The sequence below is a fragment of the Acinonyx jubatus genome, chromosome C2 (assembly GCF_027475565.1).
Source record: "Acinonyx jubatus isolate Ajub_Pintada_27869175 chromosome C2, VMU_Ajub_asm_v1.0, whole genome shotgun sequence".
Taxonomy (NCBI): Eukaryota; Metazoa; Chordata; class Mammalia; order Carnivora; family Felidae; genus Acinonyx; species Acinonyx jubatus.
Window position 1 is genome coordinate 142,276,914 of NC_069384.1, and position 21,732 is coordinate 142,298,645.

General features: G+C 35.8%; 1 protein-coding gene across 4 annotated transcripts in view; it reads left to right on the forward strand.

Moving 5' to 3' along the window:
- ZCWPW2 (zinc finger CW-type and PWWP domain containing 2) overlaps window positions 1-21,732 on the forward strand; it is a 149,263-nt gene that overhangs the window by 99,855 nt on the left and 27,676 nt on the right. For all 4 annotated transcript variants that reach the window (XM_053221553.1, XM_015083774.3, XM_027040875.2 and 1 more), the window contains one exon: window positions 2,819-2,865. In XM_053221553.1, coding sequence (XP_053077528.1) covers window positions 2,819-2,865 — 47 coding nt within the window. The remainder of the gene's footprint in view (window positions 1-2,818; window positions 2,866-21,732) is intronic.

Sequence of the window (21,732 nt, forward strand, 5' to 3'; positions counted from 1 at the left end):
AGCATATACTAACAGATTTTCTGAGGCCATCAATGGATAAGCCTTAAAAAATATTTTTTTTAAAAAAGAAGCCACTGATTTATGTTAATATTTGTACTCCTTTCTAATATGGTTGTAAATAAAAAAAATTTAACATCTGTTATGAGTCATGAGGCATAACCACCTCTACTGATTCGGAACATTTTCATTTTCTACCTGCAGCTCCTCTTTTGCACTTTAAAACGATGATATGGATGTAGCCCAGAAGAGGAGTAAAGGCCCTTTTAATTATCCAAATCTACATTTCCTGTTAACTGCTTTTCACTCTGTGTGAGGGTCCCTACATGCAGAGATTTCTGAAGGGAGGAAATTAAACCTTTCTCACTAGGGAAAATTCAGCTCTTAGAAAGTGTTTAATGTTGCTGAAGGTGAACACGGACCTACTGTTATTAATAGGAAAATTGCTAATGATTGTAATGTTTTTCAGCATTACATCAGACTTTCCCTTTGGCAAATCCCTTTGAAAATCAGAGTGGCTGTTGTTACCCCCCGAAACACTTCTATATTGCACTGGGAGATGGTTGTGCAACGTTTCAACATAAAAAGTTCCTTGAACAACAGTTTGGATATTTCTGTTCCAAATGTGTCTCCCTACTGGAAATTTTACATAAGAATGATGTATATTTTGAGGAGAAAAATAACAAAATTGTATTCTTTTTTCACTAACTGGAAAAAAGACCAGTATATGACCAGGGTCCATTGGATCCAATTTTAGTTTTGAGTTTCTTTTATGTACATTTTCAACTGCGTGTACAGATTGATATTGCATCATGACTTTCATTGTTATTAGAGGTCTTCAAAAGAAGAAAGAGAAAAATCTTGTAATTATCATCAGGGCTCTTTTGTAAATCTGAAATGCATTATGGAATTTTACTAATCTTTGCTATTTTATCATTACTCATCAGTTTATTCCCAACTATGTTAAAAAGACTAAAACAATTATTTAAATGGTAGAATGATGGAATCACTTAACAAGATGATACAACAGTAACATGTATAATCACTAACCTATTTTTCCTAGTATTGGAAGGGTTAAGATCTGTCTGTATGTGTCTCGGTCTCTCTCTCTCTCACACACATGCACCCATACCCCAGAATGTCTTTATTAGCTAAATGTAAAAGAACACTGTTAATAATCTATTATCTACCACACATTGTTTTAGGAGTTTTATTTACATAAATTCTGTTACTTGAATCTCACAATATACCAATAAGGTAATAATTATTACTCCTGGTTTATCAATAAAGAAACTAAGGGTCTGAGAACATATATGGTGTTTTATATCTTACATTGTCTAGTATAGTCACTTACACCATGTAAATGTTCTATGTATTTTAACTCGTAAGTTATATTAATTTGTTCAGGTAAAATGTGTATTTCAGATCCATGTGAGATTTTGAATAAGATACATGTACATTTATTAATTATAAAAAAAATTGAGCACCTACTGCATATAAAACTTGGCCCCTGACTTTAAGGCACATTCTAGTCTTGTAGGGTGCTTTGACGTATATAGAAGTAACCATAAGACAAGGAAGAAAGTTCTGTGTCCTGTCATGACTGTGGTTTTGCAACAAAGGTGGTTATTTCTCCTAGTTGGAAGAATTTTCTGTGACAGTGGATGGTCTTATATATTCATCAGTGGGGAGAAAAAGGGTATTCCAGAAGAAGGGATTATTTCAAGCACACAGCTGAACATAGGAAAGAGGACAGTTTACATGTGGCCAACTAATTATAGGCATAAATATAATAACCTGCTTCTCTGGATTTGTATGCTTTATGCCAATAATTTTTTACTGCAAAATTTGCTTTTAGATAGCAGCATTTATTTACTCTCATATCCATGGATATTTATTCTCTTTGTTTGTTTTAAGTTTTCATTGTGAATTATAGTCCTACATTGATAAATTAAATTTTGGGGTATTTTTTAATGTTAAATGTAACCCTAAAACCTTGTTATTAATGTCCATAATTCTCTTCATTTTTCATTACCACAATATTAAGGTTAATAAAACATATGTGTGAATAAAAATTTATGTATAACTCATTTCGTTGGAATTCTACATTGAACCCATAAAAAATACAATTTCTTAATTATTATTGCCAATAAGTTTTACTAATTCACACGCACAGTTTTACATATATCAAAATTATATCTTAACATAGTTTTCTACGTGCTATTTGTTTATCATCCTCCTTGCTGAGTGTTGCTTAAGGGTCCTGCATGGAAGCTGCAGACATAAAGATTAAACACTTGCAGTCAGATGGGTCTGGCCCCACTGCATGGCCTCAGGCAGGGTACTTAGCCTTAACTTTCTTAGCTGGGAAATGGACTACATACTTTTTTGCAAGTTTATCATGAGGTTTAAACAAGAGATTGTCTATGTAAGGTCTTTATCCATGTCTGGCATAGAGTAGATGTGCAAGTGGAGATAGCTGGGATTTCATTCCAGGTCCTGTATACTCCAGAGCACATTAGCTGACCAGAACCTGGAATAAGATACACTAGTTGCTAACTTGGAAACATCCAGCCAACCAGTTAGATTTAAGGGAGGAGGCTTGTCAAATAACTATGCGGATCCCTGATATTATTACCTTTGGATTATTTTGTTATACTCAACTTGGAGAAGTTGAGTTTAATAGCATTATGATTAAAAAATCATTGAAAACACATATCACAGCATGAGAAAGTAGAAAATTCTAACTGTATAATGTTGCATTTATTTGAACAGGAGTGTAGGCACTTTTTTGAAACAGCCATACTTTATTATCTTACAGATAAATCCAAAGCAGATGGCAAAGTTGCTGTGGTAGCCAAGAAAAGGGTAAGATCATGTTTCATTATATAAAATATGCAGACTTCAAATTCCATTTGATTAAAGCTATTTTTAAAAGAAAATTGAATTAATATTTAAAAGCAAAATGACATATAATCAGTATTTTCTTCTAAATGTTAGTTGAGTGCATTTTTCCTTTTTTAGGTTAACACTAGAAATTTAATTTTTATGATTACTTATATCAGTGTTACAGACTTATGAGGAATTAGAATGATAACAATATTTAAAGTTAACAAGTAAGTAATTGCTTTTATTTATATTTCACATACAGGGGTGCCTGGGTGGCTCAGTCAGTTAAGTGTCTGACTTCAGCTCAGGTCATGATCTCACGGTTTGTGGGTTTGCGCCCCACGTCAGGCTCTGTGCTGACAGTTCACAGCCTGGAGCCTGCTTTGGGTTCTGTGTCTCCCTTTCTCTCTGCTTCTCCCCCACTCATGCTCTGTCTCTCTCTGTCTTTTAAAAATAAATAAACATTAAAAAAATTGTTTTTAAAAGTTGTATTTCACAAACATACTCTCCTATACTAAAATATTTTTTGTATACCATGTTATTGGAATGTGTGCAATCTCATGGAAGATTTAAATAATTAAAATTCACAGTTTAATATGGACTTTACCTTGAAGTTGAGAACAGTATCAGCCATTTGTATAAATCTAAACATAGAATCTTTAAATAAAATTTGTTTTTTTTTTATTTTTTAATGTTTACTTTTGAGAGAGAGAGAGAGAGATGGAGAGAGAGAGATGGAGTGCAAGCAGAGGAGGGGCAGAGAGAGAGACGGAGACACAGAATCTGAAGAAGGCTCTAGGCTCTGAGTTGTCTGCACAGAGCCCAAGGCAGGGCTGGAACTCACGAACTGTGAGATCATGACCTGAGCCGAAGTTGGACGCTTAACCAACTGAACCACCCTGGCACCCCTAAAGTTTGTGAAGTCAAGAGCATTTTAAAAGAATTCTAACACATCAATTTGTATATGCAGGGAGATGTTTAACTCTACCTATTGTCAAAACTTGATTGGGATAGGATGAACCTTTGACATTCTCCTCAAGTGACAGTATTCTTAACAGGACACTACTGAAAAAAGAGAAAGAGCCAATTCTTAAAACAAATTCTTTTAGACAAATAATATATTGGTGTCATAAAAAGAACTGTGATTGAAAGGAAAGCCTATCCCTGTAGTATTTCCTGGGTTGAATGGTGGTGTTGGTGCAGGGTGGACCCAGGAAAGGTTGAGTGTAACCTGGAAGAACAGAAAAGATGTTGGACACAAACCTATAGATTAACAGGCAAGGAAGTAAGTGTTGTTTTTATATTCTGAGTATGTATATAGGTCATGGGCCTTTTTAAAATCAACTCTTTTGCTTTTTGACTTGTAAAAGTAGTCTGTACTTTTCACTGGCTAAATAATGTTGCTGCGCCTTTGCAGAGAGGAAGTCAATATCATAGAAGACAAGGTTGCCTTTTAAAACAGAAAGAAGGGGTGCCTGGGTGGCTCAGTCGGTTGAACGTCCAACTCTTGATTTTGACGCAGGACGATCTCAGTTTGTGGAATTGAGCCCTACGTCGAGCTCTGTGCTGACAACACAGAGTCTACTTGGGATTCTCTCTCTCCCTTTCTCTCTGCCCTTCCCCTGCCTGCACGGGAGTGCTCTCTCTCTCTCTCTCTCTCTCTCTCTCTCTCTCTCTCTCAAAATAAATACATAAACGTTTAAAAACAAACAAGAGGAAATAGGACTTGTGTGTATGTCTGAAGATTTAGACAGGAATTTTTGAGATAGCATTGTTAATGTGGGTAGAATTGTTTATTTTAGTCTCAGCTAAAGGATATTTAGAATAAAAAATGATAAGGATAATAACTAACATTTTTATATACTGTTTTATTTTTACCAGTGATTCTCAGTGAAAGCTATACTACTGTCTTTAGGACAGTGCTATTTAAAGTGTGGTCCATGGACCAGAGCTGGTCTGCATACTATTTATTATTGGTCTGCAATGAGATAAAAGCCAAAAATGAGAGGAACCATTTAGAAACTTGTATAGCAATTCCACAGGGTCATTTTTTTCTGTTGAATGTAATGATAAAATAGAACTTATATTTTATATTTGTTTTCTATTTCACTTTTTTCCTAGTAACTTGTTTCTGTTTTTAATTTTGTATAGAAGTATAGATCTTAGGCAAATTAGGGACAAAACGTCCTTTAACACAGATAATTTGAGAGACATCTCCCTATGAGATATGTTAGGAATTTGTAGAAGTGTCTTGGGTTATAGTAATTTGGGGAATACAGGGCATTTTGTTGGGCAAAGGTTAAGGAAACTAGATATCTTGCAATGCATGGAACAGAACTATTTCACAAAAACTGTCTAACATTTGGCATGATTTTTGAATGTGCTGCTAGACTCAGCAAACTACAGAGATACAATTGACCCTTGAACAACAGAGGTTTGGGGCACTGACCACTATAGTCAGAAACCCATGTATAACTTCTGACTCCCCCAAAACTTAACTACTAATAGCCTATTGCCAACTGAAGGCCTTACTAAAAACATAAATAATCGATTAATACAGATTTCTGTATGTTATATGTAATATATACTATATTTTTATAATACATTAAGCTAGAGAAAACAAAATGTTAAAATCATAAGGAAGAGAATCTACATTTACAATACTGTATTGTTAAGAAACTGCATGCAAGTGCAGGCTTTTTATGGTGTGGAATAAACACAATGTTCTTGAAATTATTGAATAATTTACTTATTTTCTATTCAACATATTGTAATGTATTTAAGTATATATTTAGCTGTAAGAATAGAAGTGCAGTTACTGAGAAATCATGGAAAACATTTATAAATCTGTAATAGGAAATTTGAGATGATTTTTAGCAGTCTTAAAATCAAACATTACTAAACACAGATACATGAAATGTATTGATCTCTTTGTATTTCAAAAAAATAAACATTTAGAAATATTTCATAGTATTGCTACCCTTTCCATTTGTAAACACTTTACAATAGTGATAAGAAATCTATGTTTAAATATTTACATATTGAGATTATTTGGGAAGAAGGCATAGCAGACATTATCATCATCATCTTACAAAGGAGATCATTTATAGTTAGAGAAGTTAAGGAATTTGCCATACTCCCACAGTGCTCCTTAGATAATTTTACTTAATCTTAGTTTTTCTTAGTTCTTATTAAAGTTTAGCAAGCTAGTCCTATTAGAGTTTGAGTGTTAATTTCAACTAATATGGTAGCTTTTATTTTTTTATACATTTGGATCTATGGATATCGAAGACAGGATTTTTTTTAAAGATAGAACTGTTTTGGGGCGCCTGGGTGGCTCAGTCGGTTAAGCAACTGACTTCGGCTCAGGTCATGATCTCGCAATTCGTGGGTTGGAGCCCTGCATCAGGCTCAGTGCTGACAGCTCAGAGCCTGGAGCCTGCTTCAGATTCTGTGTCTCCCTCTCTCTCTGTTCCTCCCCTGCTTGTTCTCTCTCTCTGTCTCTCAAAAATAAATAAAGGTTAAAAAAAATTTAAAGATAGAACTGTTTTATATAAAACACTATAGGTGGACAAAAGAAAGTTGCTGGTGTGAAAGCAAAAGATGATGATGATGATGATGATGATGATATGTGGGGCACCTGGGTGGCTCAGTCAGTTAAGCGTTCAGCTCAGGTCCTGATCTCGCATTCATGCATTTGAGCCCCGGGTCGGGCTCTGTGCTGACAGCTCAGGGCCTGGAGCCTGCTTCCGATTCTGTATCTCCTTCTCTCTCTGCCCCTCCCCTGCTCGTGCTCTGTCTTTCTCTCAAAATTAAATAAATAAAAATTTTAAAAAATAACAGTATGATGTATTAAGTGCCTACAAAGGCCAGGGATACACATACATTACTTCATTTGATTCAACAACAATTATGTGAGGTAATCATTGTTGTCTATGGTTAATGAATAAAGAAAATAAGCATAGGGATGTTCACCACTGCAAAAATTACATTACAAAGATGAATGATAAAAACAAGTAAGGTAGTTTTCTGTACAGCCCCTTACCCTGGGTTGCAAGTCTTAATAGTCTATTTTCTTTATTTATATAAACAGAGGTATATATGTACATGTATAAATGCTTTGTGATTGTCTTGTTTTTACAACAATGAGATCTTATTATATATATTATTCTACAGATTTAACTACTTAAGCAGATACAGATCTGTTTTTAGCCTTCTACATAGCATACCATAACAGATATATCAGTTTTAATCAGTGAGCTCTATATTGATGAATGTTTGGGAGTTTTTCAAGTTGCTGTTGTGGTTTGATATTGCTACATGCAATGCTTTAATAAACATCTTTATGCATATATTTTAAAATACTGATGCCATTATTTTTATAGGATAAATTCCCCAAATGGGCTTGATAGATTAAAGCTAACCACAGTGTCACTTGCCTCCCTTGAATCATGAAATGACCTTGCGGAATAAGTTGTCAAAGTTAGGTGTTGGCCTGTGCTGAGTTGTAGTGGCAGTCTCTACAACCTGTTTGAACCAAGGTATAAGAATGTTCCCACCTTGAATACTGTTCCTAAGTGCCTATTAGGAAAGTGCTTCTTGGGTCAAGTATGAGAGCTCTATCTGCAAGCCTCTGCCATTCCCATAGGCCCCTTCTTTTAGCTCTTCAGCCACATGTTAAGATAGAGGTGAGTAGTAAAGGTGCCCACACCTTTTCACCTGACCACTGCTCTGCCCAATGGCAGCAGTCTGAATGAAAAAGAATTAGAGTAAGTCTCACCTACCTCTGAGTTCCACTTGCAAAAAAAAAAAAAAAGAAGGGGAAGATCTGGATTGTCTCCTAAGTCCCTTCCTGCTCTAATATTCCATGAAATATTTATAACAGCTCAGTAAATACTTTCAGAATGTCAAAGGACTTGTGCAGACCAGAGCAAATATCTGGGTCACTTGGCCCAAGAAATAAATAAAAGAATAAAAATAGTAGTGTATGAGGAAGATAGGTGGAGTAGCTGATGGTGTTGCCTGTTACAGTTCTGCGAGATGTTTGAATATAAAAAACGAAGATTCAGGAAACACTATAGTGTGGTAGAAGGAGTAGGAACTTATGAATGAACCAGATCTGCTTTCAAGGGCTAGTTCCGCTACTTAGTTGTGTGACCTTAGGCAAGTTAACGCCTCATTGGATTCTCTGATTTGGGAACAATAAGAATTACCTTGTATGGTTGTTATAAAGGTTAACATGAAAAGCAATTAAAACAGCATAGAGTTTGCTACATTTTGTAGGTACTTGTTTAATAAATGCCTAGTACTTCTCTAATTTCTTCTTAGAAATAGGAAGGATTTAAGAATATTTAAAATTTTCAGATTTATAATAGCATCATAGTCTATTAGATAGTTAAGATTATGTAAAAGTCTTTTTTTTAAGGAAGTCCAACATTTTAATCATAATATAATTTTTTTCGAAGTAATATAATAACATTGTATTTGGAGAACAGAATTTTTAAATCATCCAAAATCCATCCCCTCGATTATAATTTTTAATTAATTTTATGCATTTGTTTACAGTTATTTCTATATGCATATGTTTATTTGCATGGCTTTAATCATTGAGTAATGTACCATTATTGTTTTCATTTATGCATTATATCACAAATCTTTTTCATGTTGTTTTACCATTCTTATTACTTTTAAGAGTTTTTTTGTTTTGTTTTGTTTTGTTTTTAATTAGAGAAGTAGCATTGTGAAAAAAACAAAAAATAGGGGCACCTGGGTGGCTTAGTCACTTAAGCGTCCGACTTCAGCTCAGGTCATGATCTTATGTTTCATGGTTTCAAGCCCTGCTTTGGGCTCTGTACTGACAGCTCAGAGCCTGGAGCCTGCTTCAGATTCTGTGTTTCCCTTTCTCTATGTCGCTCGCTCCCCCACTCAAGCACTGTCTCTTCCTCAAAAATAAATAAGTATTTAAAAAAAATTTTTAAACACAAAAAACAGGTATAAACCCTTTCCCAGCTATAATTTCAATTTTATTTTTTTTTATTTTTTTTTCAACGTTTATTTATTTTTGGGACAGAGAGAGACAGAGCATGAACAGGGGAGGGGCAGAGAGAGAGGGAGACACAGAATCGGAAACAGGCTGCAGGCTCTGAGCCATCAGCCCAGAGCCCGACGCGGGGCTCGAACTCCCGGACCGCGAGATAGTGACCTGGCTGAAGTCGGACGCTTAACCGACTGCGCCACCCAGGCGCCCCGTATAATTTCAATTTTAAAAGAAAAGCAACTGTTAATAGTTTTATATACTTTATGCATGTATAGATATAGTATGTGCACAAATAAATGCTTATGAATAAATATGTATATGTATACATATAAGTACTTTATTAACATAAATGAATTAAACTTTTTTCATTCAATAATATATTGTGGGGGCGCCTGGGGGGCTCCGTCGGTTAAGTGTCCAACTTTGGCTCAGGTCAGGATCTCACAGTTCATGGGTTAGAGTTCTGCTTTGGGCTCTGTGCTGACATCTCAGAGCCTGGAGCCTGCTTTGGATTCTGTGTCTCCCTCTCTCTCTGCCCCTCCCCTGCTCACACTCTGTCTGTCTCCCTGTCTCAAAAATAAATAAATATTAAAATAATAATAATAATAATAATAATATATTTTGGACATCTTTTCAAGTCAGAGATTTACCAGGCCTTACCCAGTAGCATAGCATATAATTTTATGGAAATGTCTTCATGTAGAACACTCTCTTGGACATTTAGGTTGATTCTGAATTAGTAAAATTATAAATAAAAATGCAGTAACATCAGTATATACAAACCTCTTTAAATGTTTCTGTAAATATTTCTACACTAAAAATTTCTAGAAGAGGGCTTGCTGTTTCAAAGAGTAGGCACATTTTAAATTTTGCCAAATTGTTAAACATCTCCCATCCAAAATATTCCCCAACGTTATTTTTACCAATTACTGTCCTGTTATTAGTGTAAGAGAATATCGAGACTGCTTTAACACGCCAACTCTAGCCATTAACAGTCTTTTTTCTTTATAATTTGTTTTATTGTATTTTTATTATAAACTTATGTAATACATACTAGGGAAAAAATACCAAGGAATACAAAAGTGTTTAAAGTGGAAAGGATAAGTCATTTTCTTCCCGCTTGTTACTTCACCTCCAAATTTCAGGATTTCAAAATCTGGAAATAAGCATCCTTGTCCATTTTTGCACATTTGTGCACAAATTTCAACAGAATAATTCCTATAAGTGAAATTGCTTGGGTAAATGATGTGGGTGTTTAAAATCTGGTTATATATAAGGAAAGATTGAAATATTGTTACATATTGAAGGAAACAAAAGGCCATAACAACCAAACGTAATGTGTAATCCTAGTTGGATCCTGAAACAAAAAAAAGGACATCAATGGAAAAACTGATGAAATTTGAATTAGATCTTTATTTAGTTAAGAATTTTATAGCAATGTTAATTTTTTGTTTTGATAATTGTACTATGATATGTGTAATGTTAACAACATTAGGGGAAGCAGGGTGAAGGATATATGGGAACTCTTTTGAGCTAATATGCAATATTCTGCAATTCTAAAATTATTTCCAAATAAAAGTTAAAAATTCTAGTAAAGTACTGTCAAATTCTTTTCAAAACAGCTATATCTGAATGTTCTTACCAATGCTTCTCTCACTCTCTTGCCAGCTTTAGATATCACCAATCTTTACATATTTGCCAATATTTAAAAGGTGAAAAACATGTCATTGTTACTTTCATTTGCTGTTACTTATTTTTTTTATTTTAATGAAGTTGAGCATTGTTTAATGTACTTATTGGACATTATATTTCTTCTGAAAACTGCCTATTTATACTCCTGCCCGTTTCTTCCATAGGCTGGCCTCTCCCTCTCTCTCTCTCTCTCTCTCGATTTGTAGGTGCTCTCTTTAGTTATTGATCCTTAATACTTTGTTAATATGCTGCAAACATTTTTTCGGTTTGCCTTTTAAGTTTTTTTCTAGTTCTCTTGCTGTGCTTATATATAGTAAAACTTTTTCTTTTAGGACTTTGGAGCTTTTGTGACATGATTTAAAAGACTGCCCTTTATTAAAATATGTTATGATTCATTTCATCTTTCTCCTATTGCAGTTGGTCACACTTTGATGCAAATCTCTGTGAATATTGCTTCCTTTCCCACCACATGTTTTGTTTCCTTCTGATAATTCCCAGTAGAAGGATCCCTAGGACAATAAATAGGAACATGTCAGGTTGTTCAGTCTCACCAGCAGTGCATGCAAACTCCACAGTCATCGACAGGTGTTATTACATAAAGATTTTGTTGCCAGGGTACATCATACTTTATTCTTTTAATTTGCATTTCTTTGACTTGAGGTAAATTGTGCCTGAGTTCTTAATATTTTCTTACAAATTTATATGAACATTTTATTTATTTTTTATTTTTTAGTTTTTTGAAAAAAAAATTTTTTTTTTTTGAGACAGAGAGAGACAGAGCATGAGCAGGGGAGGGGAAGAGAGAGAGGGAGACACAGAATCTGAAGCAGGCTCCAGGCTCCGAGCTGTCAGCACAGAGCCTGACGTGGGGCTCGAACTCACAGACTGTGAGATCATGACCTGAGCTGAAATCAGACACTTAACCGACTGAGCCACCAGGCACCCCTAGATGAACATTTTATATACTAGTAATGAAAATATTAATTTTTTGTCATAGTTTCAATATATGCTTGCTTTTCTGTCATTTTTTTTCCTGGAAATACAGAAGTATTTGTATGTGGTGTGCTCACATCTATATTTCTGAGATTTTTTATTTATTACTTAGCATAGACTTCATAGATACTAATGCAGTAGAGTGAGTACGGAAGAGGACATCTAGAGGTAGACTGTCAAGGTATCCTGGCTCTGTCACCTTCTAGCAGTGTGGTCTTAAGTTAGCTGCTTACCTCTAAGCTCTCAGTCTCCTCCTGGTAAGTGGGAAGAATGGAAGTATTGCAAAATAAGACTGCTCTGACAATTTGTGTAAAGCGCAAAGCACAGTGCTATGTCCTTTATGCATTTCATAGCTTTATGCATTTTCCTATTATTATGGGAATATGGATTTATTTTTATATGAGGTGTGAGAATAGGGTGTAAAAATTTTACACAAGTTGCTAATGATGGGGTTCAGGACATGCTACCCCCAAATATGGCATCTTGGTATATTGAGTATTTCAAGCGGAAGGAATTTGTGAAATGGCAGGTGCAGGAAGGATTTTCTGACTTTCCCTGGAGCAGGTTAGAAGAACCTCATGTGAGATGTCATCCCTAGACTGGAAGAAAAGGAGCATTCTTGCCTCTGAAGACAAAGGGAGCCCAAGAGGAATCTGGGGGAATAAGCCTTACTGCTTCCCACAGTTCACTGCAATTAGCTCCTACCCTTTCCTGTCCTGTCACATATTCCCATGACCTTCCACTCTTCAAGCGCAGCATAAAAACTCTCAGGTTTAACTGCTTCTTTGGGTCTTCATGTTCTTAATGAAGGCTCCTAGGTCACATAAAACTTAAATTAGATAAATCCGTACGCTTTTCTCTTGTTAATCTTTTTTTTTTTTTTACAGGGGCCCCAACTGAGAACTTAGAAAGATAGAGGAAAAAGACATTTTTCCTCCCCTATACTGCTAGTTATTCCAATACCATTCATTTAATTTTTTTCAAGTTTATTTTGAGGGAGTCAGAGACAGTATGAGTGGGGAAGGGGTAGAGAGAGAGGGAGAGAGAGAATCCCAAGAAGGCTCCATAATGTCATCGCAGGGCCTGACACATGGCTTGAACTCACGAAACCATGAGATCATGTACTGAGCCAAAACCAGGAGTCAGATGCTTAACCTGAGCCACCCAGGTGTCCCTCCAATACCATTTATTGACTAACAAGTAATCTTTCCCTTCTTTACTGTTTTGAATCTTCTTTATAATGTATATCTTCTTCATAAAGTAACACATGACATTTAACATGTCAAAATAGCTATTTCTATATCTATTCATCTATCTCGTCTCTGTATTTTAAGTTTATTTATTAAGTTTTGAGAGAGAGAGAGAGAGAGAACATGCACACACCAGCACAGGCAGGGAAGGGGCAGAGAGAGAGGAAGAGACAGCATCCCAGGCAGGCTCTGCATTGTCAGCACAGAGCCCAAGGCAGGGTTTGAAATCACCAGCCATGAGATCATGACCTGAGCCATGATCAAGAGTCAAATCCTCAACCAACTGAGCCACCCAGGCGCCCCAATCTATCTGGTCTTAAAACAGATTTCAAATTGCTTTAATTATTGTTTATCTTTAATGTGTGAATTCATGATCCTTCATGACTGTAATTTTTCAAAAATTGTTTTCCTGGTTTTTGTCTGTTTACTTTTTCAGATTGTATTGTGTCTGTGTATACGTGTGTGTATGTATGTATATTTCTGTTTTCTGTATATTATGATGTTTTGCCATTTAAAAAAACCTTTCTAGTGGGCGAAGGACTGCCCCTTTTAGGTAGCAAAGGGTACATCTTTCATAGGCAAACCAACCAGTCCCAAACCCATATCCCTCAACCACCTTCTTACCAAACTCTGAAACATGAAGCCATTATTTCCATTGCCCTAAATCATCCCAGAATCAAGTACCAGGCAACTGGAGACCATTCCCATAGGCCAGAGCCCTCCAGAATTATTCAAACTAGCCAGTCCTGAACAGTTCACCCTACCCTATCTTGCCTTTCCTTTAGCAGCCCCAATAAAGGCACAATTTTAATTTTATTTTTTTTAGCGTTTATTTATTTTTGAGACAGAGAGAGACAAAGCATGAACAGGGGAGGGCCAGAGAGAGGGAGACACAGAATCTGAAACAGGCTCCAGGCTCTGAGCTGTCAGCACAGAGCCCGACGCGGGGCTCAAACTCATGGACCGCGAGATCATGACCTGGGCCGAAGTTGGCCGCTTAACCGACTGAGCCACCCAGGCGCCCCAATAAAGGCACAATTTAAATAGCTTCAACTACACACAAATGAACTTTAGAGTTATTTAGTGAAGTCCCAAGAAGAATTCTGTAGAGATGATGATTGGCATTGTAGAAAATCTCTGTATTAATTTAGGGGAAAAGTACATGTTTATAATACTAAATAAATGCATGCAGAAACATAACTGTCTATTCATTTCTCTTTAGGTTTTTTTTTAGTGTAAAATTTTATATATTTCTAATTAAGGCTATCTCAGATATTGTTACTAATTGGAAAAGGATCTCTTTGTCATTTGGCTTTCTAATTTGGCTTATATACAGAGATTATAATGTGCATGTATGGGTATCTTTTTTTCCTAACACTTTGCTTTTATTAATGCCAAGACTTTAACTTGTAACACTTTGAAAGACAAAATTAATGATCACTCTCTTGATTTATACATTTCTGTATGAGGAAATTAAGCTATTATATTTTCTGATGAAAAAAATATTTTCCCCTAAAATTATTGCAAAAATTCTTTATACTAAAGCAGGAAATTTTCATTAGCCCAGTTTCAGTATAAGTTGCTTATATTTTATGACTAGATGTCTAAATATATGTGTTAATTAATAAGCTTGCTGTTAATATGGAATTCATGTACTGCAACTCACTTGATTCACTAGCTTTATATGCATCTTCCCCCAAAGATAAATATTATAATAGATCCTTACTGCTGGCTTCTAGCCCCAGGCAGAGAGAAATCTCTGAAAAGAATAGTAAGCAGAAGAACCCCTTGGGAAGAGTCACAGTCAGAATTCAAAACTCATTTGGTTTCCTTTTGGATTCTTTGTGGGTGTCGTTCACCTTTCTGTAGACAGGCCAGTGTTCCCCAAACTTGAATCATTCAGGTATTCTATCACCATTTTGCCATTTTCTATATTGTTAGTTACTACAGTTTTCTTCATTGACTTACATTTTTCTTAATTTAATTTTTGATTGAGGTAAAATTTAAACACAATGGAAGATCTTAAGTGTAGAGTTTCATGAGTTTTTAAGTGTATACAATCCTGTAACTACCATCCCTGATCAAAATAGAGAATATAGGGGCACCTGGGTGGCTCAGTCTGCTGAGGGTCAGCCTTCCGGCTCAGGTCATGACCTCCCAGTTTGTGAGCTCAAGCCCCACATCCAGCTCCCTGCTGTCCTTGCAGAGCCCACTTCTATCCTCTGTCCCCCTCTCTCTGCCCCTCCCCTGCCTGCACTCCCTCCCAAAATCAATATATTTTTTAAAAAAGAGGAATATATTTTTATCACCCCAAAACATTTCCTAATCTAAATTTTAAAATGTAATTGTACTATTTTGTTGTGCATTTGCATTTTTCAAATACATATAAATATATATTAATGTAGAAAATCATCCATTTATCACTTTAAATCATCTTTTTATAGTAATTTCAATTATCCTGTACCACTATAAAGCAGTGTTGTAAAATAGACTTCCAGGGAAGTGATTTTTTTTTTAAGATTTTGTTTTTAAGTAATCTCTATTCCCAACATGGGACTCAAACTCACAACTCTGAAATCAAGAGTTTTATGGTCCCCTGATTGAGCCAGCCAGGTGCCCTGGTTTTTAACAAGATACTCTTTAGTAAATTAATAACTAAAATGCTTAATTAGTTTGTAAGATTTCCCTCTTTATCTTGAATTACAATCTATGGGAGTTCTATAGGTAACTATTAGCAGTAAAATACTAAAATTAGAAAATGGATTGATCTTGGATATCCAGAGCTTTTTTTTTTTTTTTTTTTTTTTAATTTGAGAGCAAGAGAGAGTGCACCAGTTGGGGAGAGTGGCAGAGGGGGAGGGAGGGAAGGAGGGAGGGAGGGAGAGATAGAAAGAGAGAGAGAGAGGGAGAGGGAGGGAGGGAGGGAGAGAGGATCCTAAGCAGGCATCCACACCCATCTCCATGTGGGGCTCAATCCCATGACCCTAGGATCATGACCTGAGCCAAAATCAAGAGTTGGACCCTCAAAGAACTGAGCCACCCAGACGCTCCCCAGAGGTTTTTATATACCACTTATGAGAGCAAACAAAGATCCCTTGACTCAGAGTACCTGTTTTCTGGTGTGAATGATTATATTTGCTCCTTAAATTTTTGAACAAAGTTTACTTTGGGACTTAAATATTTGCCTAACTCTTTCTTTGCTTTGACTTTCAGTCCATGGATCCGACTTTAGCCAAATTTCTCTCCTTGTCATTCTAATAAGATGGTCAGTGGGAGTTGGGGGATAGGGCGAAAATGTGCCTTATCTTCCCTGGAGATGAAGCAACAGTGTCCTAGTGTGAAGGTCATGCATGCTATTCTCCAAGTTCACGGGGCTTGCTTGCTGTGGAAGATGTGTTGGCTAGCAGCTGGCTATTCAAGGCATCTTTACCATCTCAGGACTGTTGGGCTGCCTGTTGTTGTTGGGGTTGTAGTTCTCAGGGGTGCTGTAGAAGGTGCAAGTGGAGAGGAATATTGGTGATGCCTTCTTAAACCAGTAATTTTTCCAGTGCAGTGATTATCTGAGAAAATTCAAGGTTTGTTATGCAGATGTGGTACTTGGTAAACAGAAATTTATGTTTATCAATAATTTTCTCTCTTTTAAGAATTGTTTTTGTCCCAATTACTGAAAACAAACAAAAAGTATCATTTTTGAATGTTGACACTAAAATAATAGAAGTGTTGAACAGAACAGTTTTTGCTTCTGTACACATAATACCCATTTAAACATTCACTCAAAATATTAATTCACTTGGAATTTGAGTTCTTACATACTTAAAAAAATTCAAAACTTTTCAACTATTACTCTCTCTGTTTTCTACTCTATATTTTAATGTTGAGCCAGAAGGCAATAGAGATAATTCTACAAAATGTGATTGCTCTTTTGTTAAGAACAAAAATCTCTTCATGTTGAGTCCTGGTTATCACATGAAGTTTCTAGGTATTGTCCTTTTTGTTATTTGGAACTAAAGGTTATGTTATGCAGCTTTCTTCCACTTATTTTGCTGATTATATTCATTACAAGTATTATCTTTTCTTTCTGATTCAGAGACCCATCGGTCACGTCTCCAACATCAACCTATATACAAGATGAATCTGTTTTTCTTCTAAAGCTTGGAATATGTCTCATCCGCCATCACCTTCCTTATCCCATTCCATTAAAACCAAAAACAATGTTAGTAATAAATAGAGAGTGGTTATTGATTTAATGTATAATAGGAATTTGAATAATGAGTTTGTATTTTATAGACTGTAGGTATTGCACTAGATATTAAATGATCTTTCTATGCCTAATGGTAATAACTACTGTTTTTCTATTTGCAAAGGAAAAGAGTTATCATTGGAAAAAATAAAATGTCAGTGAAAATTAGGAGAATTTACTCATAACGTATTAGAATTCATCTGTAATTTCAAATTTATAAACATTTGGCTTCTTCCAACAAGCCTTCCAACTTTTCATTTATATTAGACAATACAACTCTCTTGCCTTCTTGAAGACCTATAAATTATTACCTTTTAATCACTTAAAATTATAATGACTTTGAAATGATACTTATCTTTCTTTTTGCTTGTGTATTTAATACCTTCACTTTGATCCCAAAATAATTTGCTGTATCATGAAATACATATATTAGGCACACATCTTAAATCTGTATGTCCCCTACATAGTGGGGACATACATAGTCATACAGATTAAAGGGAGATATATCCTCCATGCCCTCCAATGAATGTAAGTGCAAGAATGTCTTCCATTGCAACTTCTGAAATCCTCAGAGAGTTGATTTAAAGACTTGGATCTAGACAAAATTTCTTAAAGAATATATTTTTTTAATTATGCTCTTGTGTAGAGTCTATGTATTCCAATATAGAAGAGAGATCATCTTCTTTTGCACAATGCTGAGGATAAAGGCTCAGAAGATTTGACAGTGTCCATGGGTCAAAGAATCAGGCTGGTTATCTTTACCACTCAAGCTGATGGAGCAAAGAAACAGATAATAAAGCTCTCAATGTTCATTCTTTTATCCAGAACAAAGGTGTAATATGAGTACTATAACCATTGGATGCTCTCATGCATCAGCTTTTTTAGCATTTAATTGAAATGCAGGCATACCTCATTTCATTGCATTTTTTTCTATTGCACATCACAGATGTTGTGTTTTTTAACAAATTGAAGATTTGTGGCAACCTTGCATTGAGTAAGTCTATTGGTGCCAATTTGCCAACAGCATTTGTTCTCTGCCTGTCTCTGTGTCACATTTCGGTAATCCTTGCAATATTTAAACTTTTTCATTATTATTATATTTGTGACACTGATCTGTGTTCAGTGACCTTTGATGTTACTATTGTAATTGTTTTGGGGTGTCAGAAATCATGCCTGTGTAAGACGGTAAACTTAATTGGTAAACACGTTCTGACGGCTCCAATGACCATCCATTACCCTCTTTGTCTACCATCCCTGTCCTTGGGCCTCCCTATTCCCTGAAACGCACAGTATTGAAATTAGGCCAGTTAATAGCCCTATCGTGGCCTCTCAGTGTTCAAGTGAAAGGTAGAATTACATGTCTCTCACCTTAAATCCAAAGCTACAAATGATTCAGCTTAATGAGAAAGGCCTGTCAAAAGCTGAGACAGGCCGAAGGTTTGGCCTCTTATACCAAACAGCCAAGTTGTGAATGCAAAGGAAGAGTTTTTGAAGGAAATCAAAAATGCTACTCTAGTGAACACATGAATGATAAGAAAATAAAACAGTCTTATTGCTGATATGTAGAAAGTTTAGTGCTCTGGATAGAAGATCAAACCAATCATAACATTCCCTTAAGCCAAAGCCTAATCCAGGCCCTGTCTTCAATTCTACAAAGGCTGGAGAGGTGAGGAAGCTATAGAGGAAACAGTTGAAACTAGCAGAGATTGGTTCATAAGGTTGAAGGAAAGAAGGTATCTTTATAACATAAAATTGCAAGGTAAAGCAGTAAGTGCTGATGTAGAAGCCATAGCAAGTTATCTAAAAGATCTAGCTAGCATAATTTATGAAGGTGGCTCCATTAAGCAACTGATTTTCGCTATAGATGAAATAGCCTTATATATAGTGGAAGAAGATGCCATCTAGGACTTTCATAGCTGGAGAGAGGTCAGTGCCTGGCTTCAAACCTTCAAAGGGTAGGCTGACTCTCTTCTTAGGGGCTATTGTACCTGGTGGCTTTCAGTTGAAGCCAATGTTCACTTACCAGTCTAAAAATTCTAGGGCCCTTAAGAATTATGCTAAATTATCTGCTCTGCCTGTGCTCTATAAATGGAACAACAAAGCCTGGATGACAGCACATCTATTTACAATATGTTTTACTGAATATTTGAAGCCCACTGTTGAGACATACTGCTCAGAAAAAATGATTCCTTTTAAAATATTACTGCTCATTGACAATGAATATAGTCACCCAAGAGCTATAATGGAGATGTACGATGACAGTAATGTTGATTTCATGCCTGCTAATTCAACATCCGTTCTGTTGCCCATGGGTCAAGGAGTAATTTCAACTTTCAAGTCTTATTATTTAAGATATGCATTTCAAAAGGCTATCGTTGCCATAGAGGGTGATTCCTCTGATGGATCTGGGCAAAGTAAATTGAAAACCTTTTGGGAAAGATTTACCATTCTAAATGTCATTAAGAACATTTGTGATTTATGGGAAGAGGTCAAAATATTATCAACATTAACAGGAGTTTAGAAGAAGTTGATTATAATCCTCATGGGTGACACTGAGTTATTCAAGACCTCACTGGGGAAAGTCACTGCAGATACAGTAGAAATAGCAAAAGAACTAGAATTAGAAGTGGAGCCTGAAGATGGGACTGAATTGCTGTAATCTCATGATAAAACTTGAACAATTGAGGAGTTGCTTGTTATGGATGAGCAGAGAAACTGGTTTCTTGAGATGGAATCTACTCCTGGCATAGATGCTGTGAAGATTGTTGAAATGATGACAAAGGATTTAGAATAGTACATAAATGTAGCTGATAAAGCAGTGGCAGGGTTTGAGAGGATTGACTCCAATTTTGAAAGTTCCGTTATGGGTAAAATGCTGTCAAACAGCATCACATACTACAGAGAAATTGTTTGTGAAAGGAAGAGTCAATTGATGTGGCAAACTTCATTGTTGCCTTATTTTAAGATATTGCCACAGCCATCTCAGCCTTCAACAGTCACTACTGTGATCAGTCTGTAGCCGTCAACATTGAGGCAAGACCCTCCACCAGGAAAAAGATTAGGTTTCACTGAAAAGTCAGATGATGATTAGCATTTTTTAGCAATAAAGTGTTTTTTTAATGTTTATTTATTTATTTTGAGAGGGGGTACCATGCATGTGCACATGCAAGTGGGAGAGGGGCAGAGAGAGAGGGAGAGAGAGAATCCCAAGAAGTCTCCACCCTGTCAGCGCAGACCCCTATGTGGGACTCGCTCATGAACTGTCAGATCATTATCCAAAACCAAGTCGGGTGCTTAAGAGACACCCAGGTGTCCCTAAAGTGTATTTTAATTAAGGTATGTACATTGTTTTCATAGGCATAATGTTCTTGTATGCTTAATAGACTACAGTATAGTGTAAATATAATTTTTATATGCACTGGGAAACCAAAAAATTAATTTGACTCACTTTATTGCAATATTCACTTTGTTGCGGTGGTCTAGAACTGAACCTATAATATCTTCAAGGTAGGCCTGTGTGTCAATTCTGGGAAGTCTTCCTTAGAGACTCTATGTTATCCTAACATTCCTCTTGCTTTAGGAAAAACTATGTGCAAATAGGAATTGTTTGCAACTGACTTGGATTCTTAGAATATCAAAATAGAGATGAAAGAATCTAATTTACTGGTACCATTTAATCAGATAAACAACTGTGACATAAGTGCTGCTTTTCATGGGGGTCTTTGAGTCTCTAGACACCCTGTTTTTATTGGCTTTTAGTATTCTTAATCTCTTTATAGGTATAATTGAAATCTTTCCTATTTTTTTTAAAAACCATAGTGAATTTATGTGTTATATCCCTGCTATAGATAGTCAAAAACTATTAAAAAAAATTAAGTCCAAGACTTTAAAAATTGTCAGTGAAGTAGCTAGTCATAGAGTTTCTTGAAGTATGCTGTTACTTGTATCCTCAGCCAGGATTGGGAGGTGTTAATAGAAAGTCTTTCATGCCTTCTATTTAAGGTGGTCTAGTGGTCAACTTCTATTTTTAGGGAAAATATTCTCCTGTGTCTCAGCTCACTGCTTGAGTACACACTCCAGTGTTTTCTCTGCTAAGCCCCTCAAAGCAGAGAAATCCACAGTACTTTAGTGAGAACTTAGACATGGCTAAAGATAGTGCAGGGGACAGCAAGATATTTATAAATCATATTGCCAAGGACTGATCTCTGATATTGTCCAAATCTTGCAGGAATACTGAACTCTAGTGAGAGTGACTGGACTGGAGCATATGGTAATTGACTGACATTTATGTAAGAAGCACTAGATTTGTATTCTATTAAAATCGTGTTTAAAATAGAGCCAGAAAATGATTATTTAACTTTCCCCCTTTTCAAAGAAGATTGAAAAACAATCATTATCTAGGTCCGAAGACTTAACTTTATTATTTGTACTCTCCGGATACTCAGATTAAGTAATAACCACCACTTACAATGCTGCATAAAACTGGTTTTCATCCTTATTCCAAGCATACTTTCCCAGTAGATTTTCCAAAGGGAAATGAGAATATTGGCATTTCCTTCTATATGATAACTTTTGACAAGGAGTTTGTGTACATTATTCAAGGCACAGATTCATGTTTGGAAATTCTGTCAAAG